Raw genomic sequence first — 22686 nt, forward strand, 5'->3', positions numbered from 1 at the left:
TTAATTTGAGATCTTGTGATTTGAGATCTTAAGGCATGTTTCTTTGTAAAGTCATTAGTACCGTCCAGTATGTTTCTTAAGAAAAGTTAGTAGCATTTAAAAAGAAAACTATAGATTTAGATGAAGATCAAGAAACTCCCATGAATCAAGAATTCATGGACTATTTTTAATGACCTACAGATAGTCCTTGACTTACGACTGGTTGCTCAGCAATTGTTCAAAGTTCCAGTGGACACCACCCCCCAAAAGATACTAACAACCTGGTTTCAAAGTTCTGATGGCTACCACCATCTACTTTGGTCATATGATCACATTTTGGGTGCTAAGTAGCCAGCTCACATTTACAGACATCTGAAGCATCTTTCAGTCATGTGACTACGATTTACTATGGCTTTGCTGGAAATCAGCATTTACTTTTGGTTTTTGGCAAAAACACCCCATAACAAACAATGGGTTCACTTTTTTTTTCATCACTGCTTCCTAATTTTTATATTCAAGTGTAAAAAAAATAAAGTAAAAAAAGAGTTTATTGCTTGTCTGGTTTTGAATTTTCTTATGTAATTTCATTCAGCGTGTAGCAGTTACCAATTAATAATAAATGTTGGGATGAAACAGAATACAAACCATGTGATTAGTAACCAATTTAGAAAATCTACAAAATTATTTATCTCTATAATAGACCCTTAATGTAGTGCATTAAATTAGCTTTAATGTTAATGTATTAGGTCACTGCTTTGCTGATAGACCTTTAATCTAGAATTACTAAAAGGGATCTATGAAGAATTGTACTGCCATTTGTTCCAGAGAGGTTTTAAAACAAAATTACTTTACTTTTTAATATTGCTCCCTGCTCACCTAGCAGAAAGGAATTTTGAAAACTTACCTATTTATGCTTTTAACTTTTTTTTAATTTCAGAAATCTATCATGGAAACTGTTCAGTAGCAAATGATAAGCAGTTAGCTTAATAGATGATAAAACAAATGAAACATATTTTCAATAAGGTTGAACAGTTGTGCTCAATACCATCAAAAAATTATTCTTCCTGATGGAAAAACAAACTTAATGATGCTTAAAGAAACATCATCATGGCAAAAGGCATACTTTAATGCAATCTCACATTCTACTGCTTTCTTCGTTGCTTTTGATCATAACTATATTAAGTCATTACAGCTTGTTTCTGGCAGAAATGTACAGTGCTTCAGATTCAAAGGAAAAAATACACTTCAGAAGTCATGGGGACACACATATAGCACCTACACATCTTTTCTAGGAGGCAGAATGCAAAAGAAGCTTTGTGTTCCTTGGAAAACGCAAAGTTGTTTACAGTTGTGCCTCCATGCACTCTATGCACACAATTGTGCCTCCAGGCACTTCACAGCATCAAACAACTCTAGTTCCAGACCTAAACAAGGGATAGAAGAACTTTGGTTCACTTAAACTGAACCAATAAATGTTCCTGGCTTATGAACTGGCCACAATCTTCATTGATTTCCCCAGCCGCATTGGGCTTGACTACCTTCCAATTAGGAACTGATGACAGTTTGAAGCAGTTGATACACTGCAATCATTTCCCATACACAGATTTTGGAGAGCTCCAGGAAACTGCAGGAAATAAGTGGAGAAAAACATAGCCTTTGCAACTCTATTATCAAAACCTAAGCAAAGTAAAGAACATCTCTTTCTTAGACAATGGCAACCAGACATTTAAGCAAAAACTGAGTAGACAATTGAAAGTGGCTGACAGCAGTAGTAACATGAGATTCATTAAAGATAGTTTGATGTATAACTTGACTTATAATTGTTATTGTCGAAATCAGTGAACACAGTATTGATATCATATTGTTATCAAAAAAATAAACTTTACGAACAATAAATTATTAATTACTCTGAAAATATATCTTTGTTTGAAGTGAAATTAAGAAACATAATCAATAACATGTAAGGTTTACAGCAGTGAAAGTTGATACAACAACAACGGAAGTTGTAAGCACAACATAAAGACATTTGCATAGATGTAAATTCTTTAAGGCAGTCCACACAAGGAAATCAAAATCATGAATACTAAAGCTACCTTTATTATAAGGATCTTACAATTCTAAAATCCCTCCCCTCCCCTTCTGCCTTTACATCCCAGAGGACTAGGGAGGGTTAATCCTCAGATTACATTTCTGGCTTGGACAGATTTCATTTATCCGACCCTGATTGCAGCTCTTCCTCCTGTTTCTCAAGGTTATCCTCATAGCCCAAGACAAGAAAAGATAACAGACAACGTGGTGATATTCACATGCAATAGGGAAATACTCAGTATTCTATGAAAGGCAATATTTTAAACTTCTTAGAGGAGTGAACAAGTTGTGGCTTTTCTGCTAAGCCAGTTTTAAAGCTTAAATATTTTTTGAATTAAAATGTTTGTCATCTTTTTATTTCTACTCAAGCAATAACAGGATATAACCATGAATTTAAAAGTTACTTAAAACAATTCAGTGTTATCTAAAAGAATACAACAAAGCATAACATTATTACACCTGAAAATGCTAAAAGAAACCTAGGTAAGTATCATGAAACTAAAATACTTTGTGCCTATAGAATGTAAACATGTAACAAAGATTTTAAAATCTTGTATGACCTCTCACTAAGTATGAGAATTGTTATCATTTGAATATACATATGTTTATGGTTTTAATATCAGAATGCGTGTTTGTTGAATATAAGATATTAACATTTGATATTAATGTTTGTGGGTGAACCAACAACGGAGAATTCTAAGAAGAAACTGGACAACCATTTGTCCAGAATGATACAGGTCTCTTGCTCTAGCAAGTGGTTGGCTAAAAACTATGAATTAAATAGCATCAGTACATTTTTCTTTGTTTATTGGCTATATTAATTAAAGCATGCATCAGCAGTCATCATTGCTGCTATAAATTAGGGTGGCTCATAATTCTATGTTTAATAATAAGCAACTCTTAGCTCTGAGTCAAACCCTTCAGTTTGGTATAATTCAAATGCTCTCCCACATTACTAGATCATCTCCAGTATCGTTTTTGATTCTCTGTAATGTGGGTTCTCTGGGTGAATTTAAGTGGGGCTGGGAGGGGGAGTTTTATTGCTTAAAAACAGTGGGATAAAATTTTACTAGTTTACATTACTGAATCAGCTGTTCAGATTTTTCAGCGTAGAAACAAATACTAGAGATACAAGAAATGTAATATTGTCAAATATCCTGTTTTCTCCTCAAGAATGTCACTAACCTTGAGCTGGTAGTAAAGTACATCAGCATAAAATTTGCTGTCTCTACTGACAAATCCTCTCTGGTAGCAAATATGGCTAGCTCAGAGGTGCTATCCTATATCAATGGATTTTGTCAAACTCAGAGAACTTAACAACACAGTCTGTATCTTGCCATAGGAACAAAGCTAGCAAATGATACTGTACCTATTAAGGGCTGGATAAGGAGAGGATTTGGTGGATTCACTGGTTTCTCTCCCCTTTCATTATGTGTCACCAGCCACTAATTATTCTTCTTATGGGACTTAAGGTTGAAGCTGATGAAGAATATTCACCATCATTCAACCCTGTTCTGTTTGTGCACAAGCATTTTGCACAGTATTGTTGAAAATAAACTCCCAAATCAAAAATCCTTTGGGCACAAGTTTAGGCCTTCTTTTGGTTCAACAATACTCCAGAGGAGTACTAAATCCATGTTCAACACTAGCCTAAAACAACCTGCATAAAGTGTTACAAAGACTGGTACCATTTATTTATTTATTTATTTATTTATTTATTATTTAATTATGTAATTAATTATTATTTATTATTTATTTATTTATTTATTTATTAAAATTTATATGCCACCCTTCTCCCGGAGGACTCGGGACAGCTCACAACCATCATGTAGAGTAAAAACAATAACAATAACAATAAAGTTTAAAAAAACAATTAAAATCGCACAATTAATTACAACTACCAACAGATCAGACAATTTGTTTAAAAAGCCATGTCTTCAGGTCTTTGTGGAAAGAACGGAGGTCAGGGGCTGTCTGGAGCCCAGTGGGTAACTTGTTCCAGAGGGTCGGTGCGGCCACAGAGAACACCCTCATCCTGGGCGCCGTCAGCCAACATTGTCTGGCAGACAGCACCCAGAGGAGGGCAGTCCTATGTGAGCACACTGGGCGGTGGGAGGCCGGTAGGAGGTGCTCCTGCAAGTACCCCGGGCCCATGCCATGCATCTATCATTACTATCACCACTGGTGGTCAAATACTGTTCAAGTTAATCCAGGTCTCCCAGATGGGGATCAACTGAGAGATCTGGTGGGAACTTGGTTTGGGAGAAAAAACGCAGATGGTGGAGGGCATGGGGCATGGTCACACCAGATTAAAGTAGCAATAAGTGTCAGAGTGATCCCTGACTGCACCACTAACTGAATAGTCAATGAAGTACAACAGACTGGCAAAAGGTGCCAAGGTGCAGGGGAAAATAAAACTTTCATAATGTGCAACTAAGGACTAGGGATCAGATGAACTCATCACCACAGATTTATTTCAGCTATGGTTTGACCCAAGTAAAGACAACTTAAAATGCAGAACCATCTAAACTTTTTCAGAAATCAAATTGATAAACTGTGGGCTGTCTTTTCAAAGCCAAAGAGTATACATTGCTACAGAAATTAGAGTAACTATCAACCAGGCAAAGAGAGGCATCCACAGCCTCACAAACACTAATGAAAAGCTAATAGTCCTTAAACTCAGAGCTGCCTAGGGCAGCCTGAGTTTTTTTCACTAAATTAATACAGGGCTGCCAATTTAAGGCCAGTAGGGTTTAATTTAAGTGTTGGGCAGGGGAGTGGGGAGGGGTAGGACAAGAGTATAGGTGAGAGAGGATGCATGTATATTTAATAAATAAATAAAATAAAATAAAATAAATAAATAAAATCGAATAGAGGCACTTCTGGTGCTTTCGAATGCTTAAAACGGAGAGGGGGGGGGGAGAAAGTTTTCTGCCAGCTTTTTATTTACGTTATTATGATGTTTTTACTATGCAAGAAGTTCACACTTTCTTTTTGGGGTGGGACTTGGGGGCTTGTCAAAACAAATTGGCCTATCAGAAAAGCCAGAAATTGTCCGCTCCTCTAAAGAAAGATCTAATAATAACATTTCAACAGAATCTCCCGACCAAAGGGACAGGGAGGGAGAGAGGGAGGGACAGGGCTGCCCACTCCATTCTGCCCAACCTGCTCTGAAGGACGGCTAAGCAACTTTTCCCCGCGCGCGCACACACCCCCACCCACACCAAACCAGCAAAGCGACCGTAGCGCCATGTAAACACTCTTGCGACGCAAACCGCCCCAAACTAAGCGGCGTTGCCCGGGTTTACCTAGGCGACCCCAGCGCGCGCCTTCCCCGCCCCCTCCGCCGCAAGGAGAAACAAACGCGCTCCTGTTTTTTACAAAGGTGGCCAACTTTGCGCTTTTTTTTCTTTTTTTTTTACTTCCCGCCCTCCGCCTAAGAGCGATACAGAGCGAGAAGGGGGCGGGAAGCCTCGTCAAAGGCTCCATCCCGCTGCTCTTAAGGCTTCCCTTCCCCCCGCATCTCCCCCTGGCTCGCGCTCAAAGCCCACGCCTCTTCCCTGCTGGAGCAGGCAGCTGTCCTCGCTAGCCTCCGCTCCCTTCGTCCAGCTCCCACTCACCCGCCGAGCCCAGGAACAGCCACAGCAGCCACATTGCCGCCAGCGCAACAGCCGCTCTGCAAACTTTGGGGGGCTCTCCCGAGAGCCTCCGCCTCTCGGCCCGAGCCCGGCCCAGGCCCAGGCTGCTTTGGTGGTGGAGGAGGAGGAGAAGGAGGAGGGTCAGGGGGAGGCTCCCTTCCAGCCAGCCGGACCCTCACGCCCAGCCTGCAGCCTGCCTTCTCTTTCGCTCCCGAGCGTGCACCCTGTCGAGCGCTTCTTGCCAAACCAAATGGCCACTGCGCCGCCCTCGCGACGTCCCGGAGCCCAGGCTGCTGCCGCCTTGCCCGAGGGTGGGAGTCGTGACGGCTCACGCCTCCCCCTCGGAGCCCTTTCGCTCCGAGTGGAAAGTAGGTCCAGTGGAAGCGCAGCCGGTAAACTCCACCAGCCTCTTAAATGCTTCAATCCTCATTAAAACATCCCAGACAGATTGACGAACAGTTGGCTCCGCCGTCAAAGTCAAACTAATCTTACTTTTCCAACGTTCAAAGCGCTCTGCCTTCCTGTGACTTCATGGAGTATATTGGCATCTGCCTTAAAATCGTTTTAGCCAGCTATTTTAATTATTTTCTCCTTGTTGAGAGATTTCTAGCTGTTCTGGTATAGTTTTTTTGTTTGTTTGTTTTCTGAGCCATTTAGTGTCCTTTGGATTGTTGAGAGATGCTGTTAAATAAAATAAAATAATAAAAATCCTGGATTTTCGAGCAAACCTGAGGAGTCACCAGTAAAGTTGCAGGAGTTGGCACTTGTTGTACTTTATGATTCTTGATGAACGTATCTTTTATTTTATGTACACTGAGAGCATATGCACCAAGACAAATTCCTTGTGTGTCCAATCACACTTGGCCGATAAAAATTCTATTCTATTCTATTCTTGATCCCACTCGGTGATGGCCCTTGGAAGAAGCCTAAGAAGGAGAAAGGTGAAGCTAGCAAGGAGTAAGTCTATTCTAACTCAGTGCCAGGAGTCCTCAGACTGAGAAAGAGATCTGACCTAAACTTTGAAGGACAGTTAAGGCCAGGGCTGGATCCTACTTACCTTTACTACCGGTTCGCAACGGGGCCGCACGCTCACGCTCTTCTGCACAAGCACAGACGCATCTGCACATGCACAGAAGCATTTTGATGATGTCAGGGTAAGCAGGCGGAGCCTCCAGATGGTTTTACTACTGGTTCTATAGAATCGGTGCGAACCGGGGGCAACCCGGTTAAGTTAAGGCAACTTTTTTCAGGCACACACATCAAACCAGCAAATCAACTGCAATGTTATGTAAACACTACCTTCTATTTTGCATTGGTCAGGCTGCACTTAGAATATTTTGTCCAGTGGTTTATTTGATCAAGATTAAAATAAGACTTTCTCTTTTTTAAAAAAAATGTTCTGGCAATACTTTATGGACTTTTTGCTGACACTAGGATTAAAAACTTGATGTTTTACAAATTTGCATATAGTTAAGGAATGGGATATATGATGAAGAGATACCTGTTTATAACCATATAGCGGGTGAAGATTTTATGTGAAAATTTATGTATAGTGCTAAAGGTTCAAAGTCACTCCATATTTTTTTTCTTTATTCTTTTTCCTGCACTTTTTATTCTTTCTTCACATCCTGTTCTCTTTCTCTAAGTTTAGTTTGTTTTAATTTGTATTAAGAATTGTAATTACAACCCAATATTTTAGTCCAGGCCTGGACAGTGCGTTTTAGGAAGGGCCATGATATCCAGAGAACAACTATGATGATAACAGACCTGGAAAGAGAAAATCTTTTTAGTTGTTGGTGTTGCCTTGAACTCAAAGAAGAGCAAGCTGGAAGTGTTTTTTTAAGAGTTCTTCCTTGTGCCAAGGGTATCCAGACCAGGGGTGGGTTCTACTTACCTTTACTACCAGTTCGCATCGTGCCTGCGCTCTTCTGCACATGCGCAGATCACCTATGGTGACGTCCGGGTCAGTGGGCGGAGCCTCCCGCCGGTTTTACTACGGTTCTTGCAAACCGGTCCAAACGGGGCAACCCACCACTGATCCAAACAAAGCTTGTTCCAGGTTAGGTATACAAACCTGGCTTACATACATATGAACCACATTCTCACTTGGTGGCATAGTAGGAGCCCTTTCAGATTTTTGTTTTTAGTCTTCAAGTTAGTTTTTTACTCCAGGGAACCACCTGAAAAAGTCCCTGTAATTTTGGAAGTAGTTTGCTATTCCTATGGTTCAGAGAGAGTGACCGACCCAACATCACATTGCTGCTTTATGCCTAAGGTGGGACTAGAATTCATCATCTCTTACTAATTACCCTGGTGCCTTAAGCAGCACACAAAAGTGGCTCTTTTAGAATACAGTCTGAGAATTTAATTTAGTGGTGTAGTGTTGTATAAATGAATGTATCATGTTAGGCCCTGACACAGCAAAGTTTGGAAAGCTCAGTTGTTCATATTTATTAAATCAAAGTAGGACTTACTTTGAGTAAATACAGAGAATTAATTCATTTCAGGCAGGAGAGTATGAATACAATATTGCCCTTTTCCACTATTTATCTGATCTAATCTGCCAAAAAGCGTATTTGCTATCTGTTGATCTCTCATTTATTTTCCTGGTATCTCTTGCTGACAGCCAAGATTATTTTTTTCAGTGCAATTAATCTGAAATTTCTTGGTGGATTTTCAGTCTTTCTAAGCAGTCAAAATTCTCTAGCTCCATTGGTGAGCAGAATATATGAAGTTTCAGAGAAGATGGGTAGATATATGACACATGTTGATCTATTTGAAACAAGGCACAACTTCCACTGGTCATACTGCATGTTCAGTTATAAGCGTATTTCTTTTAAAATATCAGAAATCAAAAGAATTCATTTAAAGTCTAGTGATTTGAGCAATGAATATGCTTGTAAAGAAGCAGTACTTGTGCACGTTTCTTTTATAAATGGGATAGGTGTTTACATATATTTATATATATATATATATATAAACCCACACTGATAATGAGCCACGACCAAGGACCAGAAGCCAGACCGCAGCTGCATCATTAGCCACTTTAAACCCCTCCAATCCATACATGAAGCAGACTGACACCCACCATGAAGAGCTCGCACGGCCACAAACACGAAGCCAAACAACAACAACGCAGCTCACCAGCTCAAATCCCCCTGCAACTCAGACTAAGCTGAGCACAACCAAGCCCCCACCCAAACAGAACACACCCCCAGCCAATCAGAGCACAACCAACCCCCCAGCCAATCAGAGCACAGCCAAGCCCCTAACCAATCAGAACACACCTCCACCCAATCAGAACACAGCCAAGTTCCCACCCAATCAGCTCACACCCCCACTAGCAGTTAAAAGGAAGAGACAGCTGCGATCTCACATTGCTCCTGGAAGCACGAAGCCGAGAACACCAGCCTGAAGATAACGAATGAGACTTCGTCGAAACGTCGCCAAGAAACCTCCAATTTTACGCGGGAGAAAACCCGAATAACCAAAGACCTACATACATACATACATATATATATATATATATATATATATATATATATATTTGTTTTCTCAGGTTTTCGCGGGTGTTTGTATGTAGGTCTTTGGTTATTCGGGTCTTCTCCCACGTAAAATTGGAAGTGTCTTGGCGACGTTTCGACGAAGTCTCATTCGTCATCTTCAGGCTGGTGTTCTCGGCTTCGTGCTTCCAGGAGCAATGTGAGATCGCAGCTGTCTCTTCCTTTTAACTGCTAGTGGAGGTGTGAGCTGATTGGGTGGGAACTTGGCTGTGTTCTGATTGGGTGGAGGTGTGTTCTGATTGGTTAGGGGCTTGGCTGTGCTCTGATTGGATGGGGTTGTGTTCTGTTTGGGTGGGGGCTTGGTTGTGCTCAGCTTAGTCTGAGTTGCAGGGGGATTTGAGCTGGTGAGCTGCGTTGTTGTTGTTTGGCTTCGTGTTTGTGGCCGTGCGAGCTCTTCATGGTGGGTGTCAGTCTGCTTCATGTATGGATTGGAGGGGTTTAAAGTGGCTAATGATGCAGCTGCGGTCTGGCTTCTGGTCCTTGGTCGTGGCTCATTATCAGTGTGGGTCTGAGTCTGCTTTCTGCGTGGATGTGTGGTGGTGACATCCTGTGTGGCTCTCGTGAGTGTGGGTCTGGTGTCATTCGTCGTGTTAGGGACTCGTTTGTCAATAAGGGCGGGTTTCCAAATGGCTGGTAGGCGGGAGGTATCGTCTCGTTTGTTCATGCTGTGTGGGCGTTTTTCTATCTCGATGGCTTCTCTGATTATTCTGTTGTTAAAGTGTTCAGTTTTGGCGATAGTTCTGGTCTTTTTAAAGTCAATATCATGTCCTGTGGCTTTAAGGTGTTGAACCAGGGAAGAAGTTGGTTCCTCTTTTCTGACTGAGTTCTTGTGTTCTTCTATGCGTGCACTTATTCGTCTGTTGGTTTGTCCGATGTATGTGGTGGGGCAGGCGGTGCATGGGATTTCATATACTCCTTGATTTTCTAACTCAATGACACCAGACCCACACTCACGAGAGCCACACAGGATGTCACCACCACACATCCACGCAGAAAGCAGACTCAAACCCACACTGATAATGAGCCACGACCAAGGACCAGAAGCCAGACCGCAGCTGCATCATTAGCCACTTTAAACCCCTCCAATCCATACATGAAGCAGACTGACACCCACCATGAAGAGCTCGCACGGCCACAAACACGAAGCCAAACAACAACAACGCAGCTCACCAGCTCAAATCCCCCTGCAACTCAGACTAAGCTGAGCACAACCAAGCCCCCACCCAAACAGAACACACCCCCAGCCAATCAGAGCACAACCAACCCCCCAGCCAATCAGAGCACAGCCAAGCCCCTAACCAATCAGAACACACCTCCACCCAATCAGAACACAGCCAAGTTCCCACCCAATCAGCTCACACCCCCACTAGCAGTTAAAAGGAAGAGACAGCTGCGATCTCACATTGCTCCTGGAAGCACGAAGCCGAGAACACCAGCCTGAAGATAACGAATGAGACTTCGTCGAAACGTCGCCAAGAAACCTCCAATTTTACGCGGGAGAAAACCCGAATAACCAAAGACCTACATACATACATATATATATATATATATATATATATATATATATATATATATATATATATATATATATATATATTTGTTTTCTCAGGTTTTCGCGGGTGTTTGTATGTAGGTCTTTGGTTATTCGGGTCTTCTCCCACGTAAAATTGGAAGTGTCTTGGCGACGTTTCGACGAAGTCTCATTCGTCATCTTCAGGCTGGTGTTCTCGGCTTCGTGCTTCCAGGAGCAATGTGAGATCGCAGCTGTCTCTTCCTTTTAACTGCTAGTGGAGGTGTGAGCTGATTGGGTGGGAACTTGGCTGTGTTCTGATTGGGTGGAGGTGTGTTCTGATTGGTTAGGGGCTTGGCTGTGCTCTGATTGGATGGGGTTGTGTTCTGTTTGGGTGGGGGCTTGGTTGTGCTCAGCTTAGTCTGAGTTGCAGGGGGATTTGAGCTGGTGAGCTGCGTTGTTGTTGTTTGGCTTCGTGTTTGTGGCCGTGCGAGCTCTTCATGGTGGGTGTCAGTCTGCTTCATGTATGGATTGGAGGGGTTTAAAGTGGCTAATGATGCAGCTGCGGTCTGGCTTCTGGTCCTTGGTCGTGGCTCATTATCAGTGTGGGTTTGAGTCTGCTTTCTGCGTGGATGTGTGGTGGTGACATCCTGTGTGGCTCTCGTGAGTGTGGGTCTGGTGTCATTCGTCGTGTTAGGGACTCATTTGTCAATAAGGGCGGGTTTCCAAATGGCTGGTAGGCGGGAGGTATCGTCTCGTTTGTTCATGCTGTGTGGGCGTTTTTCTATCTCGATGGCTTCTCTGATTATTCTGTTGTTAAAGTGTTCAGTTTTGGCGATAGTTCTGGTCTTTTTAAAGTCAATATCATGTCCTGTGGCTTTAAGGTGTTGGACCAGGGAAGAAGTTGGTTCCTCTTTTCTGACTGAGTTCTTGTGTTCTTCTATGCGTGCACTTATTCGTCTGTTGGTTTGTCCGATGTATGTGGTGGGGCAGGCGGTGCATGGGATTTCATATACTCCTTGATTTTCTAACTCAATGACACCAGACCCACACTCACGAGAGCCACACAGGATGTCACCACCACACATCCACGCAGAAAGCAGACTCAAACCCACACTGATAATGAGCCACGACCAAGGACCAGAAGCCAGACCGCAGCTGCATCATTAGCCACTTTAAACCCCTCCAATCCATACATGAAGCAGACTGACACCCACCATGAAGAGCTCGCACGGCCACAAACACGAAGCCAAACAACAACAACGCAGCTCACCAGCTCAAATCCCCCTGCAACTCAGACTAAGCTGAGCACAACCAAGCCCCCACCCAAACAGAACACACCCCCAGCCAATCAGAGCACAACCAACCCCCCAGCCAATCAGAGCACAGCCAAGCCCCTAACCAATCAGAACACACCTCCACCCAATCAGAACACAGCCAAGTTCCCACCCAATCAGCTCACACCCCCACTAGCAGTTAAAAGGAAGAGACAGCTGCGATCTCACATTGCTCCTGGAAGCACGAAGCCGAGAACACCAGCCTGAAGATAACGAATGAGACTTCGTCGAAACGTCGCCAAGAAACCTCCAATTTTACGCGGGAGAAAACCCGAATAACCAAAGACCTACATACATACATACATACATACATACATACATACATACATACATACATACATACATATATATATATATATATATATATATATATATATATATATATATATATATATATATATGTTTTCTCAGGTTTTCGCGGGTGTTTGTATGTAGGTCTTTGGTTATTCGGGTCTTCTCCCACGTAAAATTGGAAGTGTCTTGGCGACGTTTCGACGAAGTCTCATTCGTCATCTTCAGGCTGGTGTTCTCGGCTTCGTGCTTCCAGGAGCAATGTGAGATCGCAGCTGTCTCTTCCTTTTAACTGCTAGTGGAGGTGTGAGCTGATTGGGTGGGAACTTGGCTGTGTTCTGATTGGGTGGAGGTGTGTTCTGATTGGTTAGGGGCTTGGCTGTGCTCTGATTGGATGGGGTTGTGTTCTGTTTGGGTGGGGGCTTGGTTGTGCTCAGCTTAGTCTGAGTTGCAGGGGGATTTGAGCTGGTGAGCTGCGTTGTTGTTGTTTGGCTTCGTGTTTGTGGCCGTGCGAGCTCTTCATGGTGGGTGTCAGTCTGCTTCATGTATGGATTGGAGGGGTTTAAAGTGGCTAATGATGCAGCTGCGGTCTGGCTTCTGGTCCTTGGTCGTGGCTCATTATCAGTGTGGGTTTGAGTCTGCTTTCTGCGTGGATGTGTGGTGGTGACATCCTGTGTGGCTCTCGTGAGTGTGGGTCTGGTGTCATTCGTCGTGTTAGGGACTCATTTGTCAATAAGGGCGGGTTTCCAAATGGCTGGTAGGCGGGAGGTATCGTCTCGTTTGTTCATGCTGTGTGGGCGTTTTTCTATCTCGATGGCTTCTCTGATTATTCTGTTGTTAAAGTGTTCAGTTTTGGCGATAGTTCTGGTCTTTTTAAAGTCAATATCATGTCCTGTGGCTTTAAGGTGTTGGACCAGGGAAGAAGTTGGTTCCTCTTTTCTGACTGAGTTCTTGTGTTCTTCTATGCGTGCACTTATTCGTCTGTTGGTTTGTCCGATGTATGTGGTGGGGCAGGCGGTGCATGGGATTTCATATACTCCTTGATTTTCTAACTCAATGACACCAGACCCACACTCACGAGAGCCACACAGGATGTCACCACCACACATCCACGCAGAAAGCAGACTCAAACCCACACTGATAATGAGCCACGACCAAGGACCAGAAGCCAGACCGCAGCTGCATCATTAGCCACTTTAAACCCCTCCAATCCATACATGAAGCAGACTGACACCCACCATGAAGAGCTCGCACGGCCACAAACACGAAGCCAAACAACAACAACGCAGCTCACCAGCTCAAATCCCCCTGCAACTCAGACTAAGCTGAGCACAACCAAGCCCCCACCCAAACAGAACACACCCCCAGCCAATCAGAGCACAACCAACCCCCCAGCCAATCAGAGCACAGCCAAGCCCCTAACCAATCAGAACACACCTCCACCCAATCAGAACACAGCCAAGTTCCCACCCAATCAGCTCACACCCCCACTAGCAGTTAAAAGGAAGAGACAGCTGCGATCTCACATTGCTCCTGGAAGCACGAAGCCGAGAACACCAGCCTGAAGATAACGAATGAGACTTCGTCGAAACGTCGCCAAGAAACCTCCAATTTTACGCGGGAGAAAACCCGAATAACCAAAGACATACATACATACATACATATATATATATATATATATATATATATATTTGTTTTCTCAGGTTTTCGCGGGTGTTTGTATGTAGGTCTTTGGTTATTCGGGTCTTCTCCCACGTAAAATTGGAAGTGTCTTGGCGACGTTTCGACGAAGTCTCATTCGTCATCTTCAGGCTGGTGTTCTCGGCTTCGTGCTTCCAGGAGCAATGTGAGATCGCAGCTGTCTCTTCCTTTTAACTGCTAGTGGAGGTGTGAGCTGATTGGGTGGGAACTTGGCTGTGTTCTGATTGGGTGGAGGTGTGTTCTGATTGGTTAGGGGCTTGGCTGTGCTCTGATTGGATGGGGTTGTGTTCTGTTTGGGTGGGGGCTTGGTTGTGCTCAGCTTAGTCTGAGTTGCAGGGGGATTTGAGCTGGTGAGCTGCGTTGTTGTTGTTTGGCTTCGTGTTTGTGGCCGTGCGAGCTCTTCATGGTGGGTGTCAGTCTGCTTCATGTATGGATTGGAGGGGTTTAAAGTGGCTAATGATGCAGCTGCGGTCTGGCTTCTGGTCCTTGGTCGTGGCTCATTATCAGTGTGGGTTTGAGTCTGCTTTCTGCGTGGATGTGTGGTGGTGACATCCTGTGTGGCTCTCGTGAGTGTGGGTCTGGTGTCATTCGTCGTGTTAGGGACTCATTTGTCAATAAGGGCGGGTTTCCAAATGGCTGGTAGGCGGGAGGTATCGTCTCGTTTGTTCATGCTGTGTGGGCGTTTTTCTATCTCGATGGCTTCTCTGATTATTCTGTTGTTAAAGTGTTCAGTTTTGGCGATAGTTCTGGTCTTTTTAAAGTCAATATCATGTCCTGTGGCTTTAAGGTGTTGGACCAGGGAAGAAGTTGGTTCCTCTTTTCTGACTGAGTTCTTGTGTTCTTCTATGCGTGCACTTATTCGTCTGTTGGTTTGTCCGATGTATGTGGTGGGGCAGGCGGTGCATGGGATTTCATATACTCCTTGATTTTCTAACTCAATGACACCAGACCCACACTCACGAGAGCCACACAGGATGTCACCACCACACATCCACGCAGAAAGCAGACTCAAACCCACACTGATAATGAGCCACGACCAAGGACCAGAAGCCAGACCGCAGCTGCATCATTAGCCACTTTAAACCCCTCCAATCCATACATGAAGCAGACTGACACCCACCATGAAGAGCTCGCACGGCCACAAACACGAAGCCAAACAACAACAACGCAGCTCACCAGCTCAAATCCCCCTGCAACTCAGACTAAGCTGAGCACAACCAAGCCCCCACCCAAACAGAACACACCCCCAGCCAATCAGAGCACAGCCAAGCCCCTAACCAATCAGAACACACCTCCACCCAATCAGAACACAGCCAAGTTCCCACCCAATCAGCTCACACCCCCACTAGCAGTTAAAAGGAAGAGACAGCTGCGATCTCACATTGCTCCTGGAAGCACGAAGCCGAGAACACCAGCCTGAAGATAACGAATGAGACTTCGTCGAAACGTCGCCAAGAAACCTCCAATTTTACGCGGGAGAAAACCCGAATAACCAAAGACCTACATACATACATACATACATACATACATACATACATACATACATACATATATATATATATATATATATATATATATATATATATATATATATATTTGTTTTCTCAGGTTTTCGCGGGTGTTTGTATGTAGGTCTTTGGTCAGAGGTATTATTATTAAAATATGAAGTGTTACTGCCCATGATAGAAGTGTTTGTTTTTCTAGCATTAGTGAACAGAATTTACTTTTTCTGTCCCAAACCAAAGCTGTCTACATCACAAACAATAATGGCACTTCTATACAGTTTTATTTCCTGATGGAATCATAGAATACATTCAGTACTTGCATGAAACTACAAAATAACTTTATTCCAACCAAGAAGGCAATTGTTTCTGTAATAGCCTAAAGCTGCCAACTGATTTTTAAAACACTTATCTACTAATCTGAAAAAAAAAAAAATCTGGGTGCAAGTTGAACTCTTGTTATTCATTTTTAATATAGTCAACCATGAAACTTGTGTTCTAGAGATTTATTGGTGAGATTTAGTATAATTCGAAAAGATGAATGTTTTTTATATTATTTTCATGTGTTTTTTTCTAAATAGCTTGAGTGAAACTTTAACCATCAATCATTAAATTTCAAGTGTATGCAATTAATGTCTACAGCAGCAAATTGCTGTTCACTGCAGGATTTAGCACCAAAAATATATTCTGATAATTAAGAGGGTTGCTTGAAATAAGTTTAGTTGAAAAATTTCTGTGAACAAAAAGATGGGTGTCCAATGTGATAAGTTGATATTTGCAAGTTTTGTTTGTTTTTAAATGCCTTTCTTAATTCTACAAAGTTTAACAAATAATGTAATTTAGATATACTATTTCTATGTACGATGTGATTAAAAGAAAAATGCAGTGAAAGGGGCCATTTTTATACACATCTGAGCCTATTTTTCCCATGAAATTTCCCACTGGTAGCATTTGTGCTTCTCCAAGATCCTTTTGCCACAGGCTTTCATGCTGTTGGTCAGCAGAATGAATTAGTAGGATTAATACAGCAGTACAAAAAGGACTGATATGGAGACAGCTTGGCTGTGGTATTGCTTGGAAACAGATGCTTCCCGGTTGATAGGAATTTCCACGTCATTCTACACTACACCTCCTCACTTTGCCACCCAGGCTAAAATGTGAGAGAGAGAAAAAAAGCTTTTAGACTCCCATGACTCAGTGGGGTAAGCATGCTGCCAGTTGGGGGCTAATGGTTGCACTTGTTAGTCAGCTAGAGGGAGCTGGGCCCCAGCAACTGATTGGATACTTGCTGATCATCCTGAATCATTTTGCTGGTTTTGAGAGAAGGGTGGTTGCTGGCATGGAAGATGCTCAAATGCTTCATCTTGCAGTGTAGCAAGCCTACACATGCTTGTATATTCATTCTATTGTTCTAAAATTGCACTTGTTTATAGAATTAATATTTTGTGTGTTTATTCAATATATACATTGCCCATCTGACTATCAGTTTTATTTTTCTGCCACTGGAATAGCACATGCAATTAAGTCACAATATCTAGTTTCAATATCTATGATATGACTCTAGTCTCAGAACTTCACATATTTTCTGTATTGAACACTGGGCTGATTGTGCGCTTTTAAATTAAGACTTCTTTATCAATACTGTAAAAGATCTCTTCCATTCTTTTCTGTTCTCTGGAACAGATGGATGGAGCTGTGCATCTAATTTTACTGCTTTATATCTGTGCAATTCCAGGGAAATAATTGTAAGTTGCTTTGAACTTTGCAAGCAGGTGGATGGCCAAGCAGGTGTTTCCACTTACTGCTGCAGCTTATAATAAACAAAAATGAAAGTGCACATTTTCTTATAGGACAGTGATGGCTAATCTTTTTGCCATCGCGTGCCAAAAGCGGGGGCAGCGCGGGGGTGCCCACACCCATAATTCTATGTACCCCACGCATGTGCGTGCGACCCCCCCCATGTTCCTCTCGCTTTTGGCACACGATGGCCTGGTGGGCCCGGTAGGCCCGGTTTTTGCCCTCCCCAGGCTCCAGAAGCCTTTTAGGAGCCTGGGGAGAGTGAAAACGGCCTTACCCCCCCCACACACACCCCAGAGGCCCTTTGGAGGCCGGAAACGGCTCTTTTGCCGACTTCCAGTCCCACCGGAAGTTGGCAAACAGGCCGTTTCCGGCCTCCGGAGGGCCTCCGGGGGGGTGGGGAAGGCCGTTTTCACCCTCCCCAGACTCCTAGAAAGCCTCTAGAACCTAGGGAGAGTGAAAAATGGGCCTTCCCCATCACCCCCCCAAGGCCCTCCAAAGGCAGGAAACAGCCTGTTTCCCTACTTCCGGTGGGCCCAGAAGGCCTGAAAATCAGCTGGCGGGCGCCAGATCTGAGCTTACGTGTCCACCAATATGGCTACGCGTGCCACCTGTGGCATGCAAGCCATAGGTTCACCATCACGGTTATAGGATCATGGCTACAGGTGCAAAGAAAACTGCTGTATGTCTCCCTACCCCCACCGCCCACAAGCATAAGTGTCTTTTTTAAGCATTGACCCTTGAGGAAGGACAAGCTGATTTCCATTTCTCCTTTTCTCCCCTGAGTTGTATAAAGCAATCCTTTAAAACTGGCCAGTTCAAATACTTTTCATTTCTACCATCTTTGAGAATGAAATTGTCAACTTCTTTGTTCACCACCAGCATAGAGGAAATTACTGTAGATTGGATTAACAATGTCACTATAATATATATTAATGTAATAGTTGGTTTTTGTATTCCAAGTAAAAAAAAAAACTCTTTAAGTGTTAGTTACTTTATTTTTTTATTCGGAATCCAACTTTTAGATGAATATGTTTTACAGTGATATTGTTAATCCAATCTAATACGTTGTGTGTAACTTTATGTTTTGTAGTTTAGTATTATATAATAATGAAAACCATTTTTGATTAAACCAAGAACCTTTAAAAGCAAATTTGAATATATCAATATTACAGAAAACACTTCAAAAATCATGGGATTTTCTTATTTTTATTTTGTGACTAGGCCACGATCAGTCAGCTGGCTTTGTGTATGTGGACTAGAACTCACAGTCTCCTGGTTTCTAGCCTGATGCCTCTACCACTACACCAAAGTAGCTCTTTTCTAAATGTACTTTTTAAATTTACCTTACCAATATTTACTTTTTCCCCTATATCTTTCCTGAACATGTTTGTTCCAGTGCCCTTCTCTCTCCTTTTTAGCTATGATTGTTAAACCGTGGTTTATTTAATGGTTAAATAATTATCAACTAATCCACAATTGACTGGATTCAGCCACAGTATACTGAACCAAAACACAAACAAAAAAAAAAATCATATTTTGACTTGCTTTATATCTACAGTTAATCTACAGTTAATCTTATTGGAAGTTCTCCAAGTTCATGTTATAGCTTCAGTAGACATTAATTGGAAATAATTCTGCTGATTTCTTTTAATTTCTTTTTGCTGTTTTCTGTTCTTAAATGACTATTTTACTTAAATAACCAGGTCACAAATAAATAAATGTGTGGAAAATACATAGGTGAAAAATGAGTTTGGAAATTTATTTGGATATCTTACCCAGGATCAGGATTGCTGAGTACAGAAAATGTAAAGACAAAATCTGTAAAATAACAATATATTCCAGCATTTTATAAACAGCTGGCTACCACATAAGTAAATCTTTGAATTTGGCTTTGTGCTTAGCTGTGGGGTTTTGATAGATTCAAAATAGTAACAATAATTCTTTTATTTTAATTATATTACCCAAAATGACAAATGAAGCTTCTGAAAAGCATCTACAAAATGGACTTTATTAGAATTTATCATGCTAATAACTGTCATTTATGAGTGTATATCTGTTTGCCTCCTAAAATTCATATTCATTATGGCCTCCTAAGGTTTTATTTTCCAACTTCGCTTCCAGCAATGGTTGTTCCAAAGTTTTAAACAAAATTTAGTCCTACATAATATCAGAGTTCAGCTATGTAGAGAAAGGTGTTCATTAATCATTTAAAATTCTGCGAGAATATGATTATGCATTTTGGAAATTTAGGTGGCCTTTATATTGTACGGATTAAAGGAAAGAGCATCCCAATATAAAATATGGACTGGGCTGTCTACAATGCTGACTCTTGGAGGACCCAATTAGCTTATGACATAGAGATTTCCCCCTGAAGTGTTACAGCAGTTCTTCATTTTAATTTTATTTTATTTTACAAAAAAGGCTGCTAGGACATATATTCAGTCTGGAATTAAAAAAAAAAGTTTGATGATGAAATTCTATTCTATCTGGAATTAAGGTTTTTCAAAGCAAGCTGGTTGTCTTCTTGTCCCATGAATCACAACCATAAAAATATCATTGGAAGTCATACTGTCAAAAATTCTGCAGGTCCATTTTTGTCACAATGAGTTCATAATATTTCATTCTGGGTAGAAACAGAAAGGATCCCATTAAAGGCCTCAAGCTTAATTACACGCAATTGATTTCTGGTTCAGGCTGATGGTCTGCCGAGCTTTTTGACACTGAATGGCAATTTTTGCTCCAGATGGAAGAGAAGGTTAGATAAGAAAATTTAGAGTTGTGGACATTATCTTCCTATTTTTACTTTTCTTTGGTTTTTTTTAAAGGTCAAAGATAACAGCAAAAAGAAAACTCTCTTCAAAAGTTTATTTAAATTATATGATTGGTTATTTTGTGGAACATTGCACTAGACAGCTCACAACAACAATAAAACCACACAACCAAGCGCCTGATCCATAGTCCCCAATCTACCATATAAATCAATGTTTAGGGTTCCATTATAACTTATTTCAGCACCTGTGAAATCTCTAATCTTGCAGTTTCTGAGTATTAAAAAGCTTTTACTTTGACCAGATTTGATGCCCCTTTAATAGAGAGGAAAAAACACAGAGCTGTCCTATGCCAAATTCCCCTTGTTTCTGTCAAATGAGATAGTTGAAATGTTTACATTGCCTTTTCTTTTATAAATTATAGTTGTATTACTTTTTCAACTATACAAATATAGTTGAAATATTTGTTCTTTCTGTTACTTCTGTTTTAATAAATTCTTTTGACAGGTTAAATAAATGTTATGTTTCTTTCTTCCTTTCTGACTGCAATATTGATATCACATTTAAAGTTGCCAGATTTTGTGCCATGGCTTGTAAAATTCGGGGACAGATGGTTAAATCTATGTAATTAATTGCAGGAGAAATGCTGGATTTTTAAAAGAGTTATTTGAACATTATAATTATATCGTACTATTTTATAACTGTTTTGATTATATTTTATTATGCTGGCCATGGGCCATAATAAATGACTGATAACAGTTTTACCACGCTTCTAAAGCCATCTAATTTATCAATATTCCTTTAAAGGTCAGCACTCAGAAGACAGTATTCTAGAAGTGCTTGAATAGTAACAGAATAAACTGGAATTGTTTGTGTGCCCTGGACATTGATGCTCTTCATGCATACTAAAATTTCATGTGCATTTTGCATCTACTTACCACTAATGATTCATTTTTAGATTATGATTTACCATAATTACAATAGACATTTACATGCCCGGCCAGATATCCTCTGATACTATTTCTCTGCTTATTTATTTTGGCTAATACAGAATTTTGCATTTGTTGAATTTTATTTTGTTAATTTCACCCCAATTTTCCATCCCATGAAGTCATTTTGTATTTTTATTCCATTTGTTCCCATCTTTATTTTCTTTTTTTTGGTCTCCCACAAATATGATAAATTGTTGGGACAATGCTGATGGATACTGAATGCAGTAAAGGATTCTACAAAATTCCTCTTAAAACTTCTTTGAATTTAATGAGAAGCTATTAATTTACATAAGTTCAAGTACAGTTTTCCAAACTACTTTGAATCCACCAGTCCACATTTCATCAATTTGCTAATCAAATATTAAGAGTTATTGTCAAACTTTTCACTACATGTAAGATTAGATATATATCCATAGCACCTTTATGGTCTATTAAATTATGCTTTGAGGTTTTTTTTAAGTAAAATACTAATCAGTATTGTTATTGACAAATCCATGCCAGTTTCAATCAATCATTGCAATGTTATCAACATACTTATAATTTCCTTATAATTTCTCTGATTAGAGTTCCTATGAGGTAAAGGTAAAGATTCCCCCGCACATGCATGCTAGTCGTTTCCGGCTCTAGGGCTGGTGCTCATCTCCGTTTCAAAGTCGAGAAGCCAGCGCTGTCCAAAGACGTCTCCGTGGTCACATGGGTGGCATGACTAAATGCCAAAGGCACACAGAGCGCTGTTACCTTCCCACCAAAGTGGTCCCTATTTTTCTACTTGCATTTTTTACATGCTTTCAAACTGCTAGGTTGGCAGAAGCTGGGACAAGTAACGGGAGCTTACTCCATTATGCAGCACTAGGGATTCAAACCGCTGAACTGCCAACCTTCTGATCGACAAGCTTAGTCTTAACCACTGAGCCACCACATATCTTAGAGTCACCACGTCCCTTAGATAGATGCCGTTAATCAGAGTTCATATGAATAAGATCAAATTGATTGATCTGTATTTTTTCAGATCATCCCTTTTCCAATTTTTTGAAAACTGGGACAAGATTTTGATTCTCTTCCCACCTTCAGAAATAGCAATGAGGGGATAGAGGAAGAAAGAGAAAAAAATCCAACAACAGAGAGATACAATTCAACTTTGTCAACACCATGATAGCAGATTATTTCACCAGGGATATGCTAATGATATGTCCAGTTGCATTCTGAGATTTTAATTCAGGATTATTCTCATTCCTGGAGGAATATCTTACATATTAGGGAGTGAAACTGGATTTAAGAAAAAAAAAAGAGCTGATGTTATAAGAAAGTTATACTTACTGCATATATTTGTTTTGTTTTTTTAATTTTTTATTATATTTTTATTGTTAAAGAATAACAAAAAGGAAAAAAATCAATACAAAAATCAATAGTAAGGAAAGAAAAAAAATTTATATTTGTTTTATTTGTCTACTTTCTAGTACAATTATTCATAAGAGGAATCAGTACAAAATGCTAATGGATTGGTGTAACATTCCTTG

General features: G+C 41.2%; 1 protein-coding gene across 2 annotated transcripts in view; it reads right to left on the minus strand.

Moving 5' to 3' along the window:
- Positions 1-6018, minus strand: part of LDLRAD3 (low density lipoprotein receptor class A domain containing 3) — a 158715-nt gene extending 152697 nt beyond the window's left edge. Inside the window, exon 1 of one of the 2 annotated variants that reach the window (XM_034417376.3) lies at positions 5688-6018. In XM_034417376.3, the coding sequence (XP_034273267.1) occupies positions 5688-5721 (34 nt within the window). In that variant the 5' untranslated portion in view covers positions 5722-6018. The remainder of the gene's footprint in view (positions 1-5687) is intronic. The other variant, XM_087877120.1, reaches the window with a different exon arrangement.
- Positions 6019-22686: the final 16668 nt, after the last annotated feature.

Source organism: Pantherophis guttatus, chromosome 1 (genome assembly GCF_059756535.1).
Source record: "Pantherophis guttatus breed Tessera chromosome 1, ASM5975653v1, whole genome shotgun sequence".
Taxonomy (NCBI): Eukaryota; Metazoa; Chordata; class Lepidosauria; order Squamata; family Colubridae; genus Pantherophis; species Pantherophis guttatus.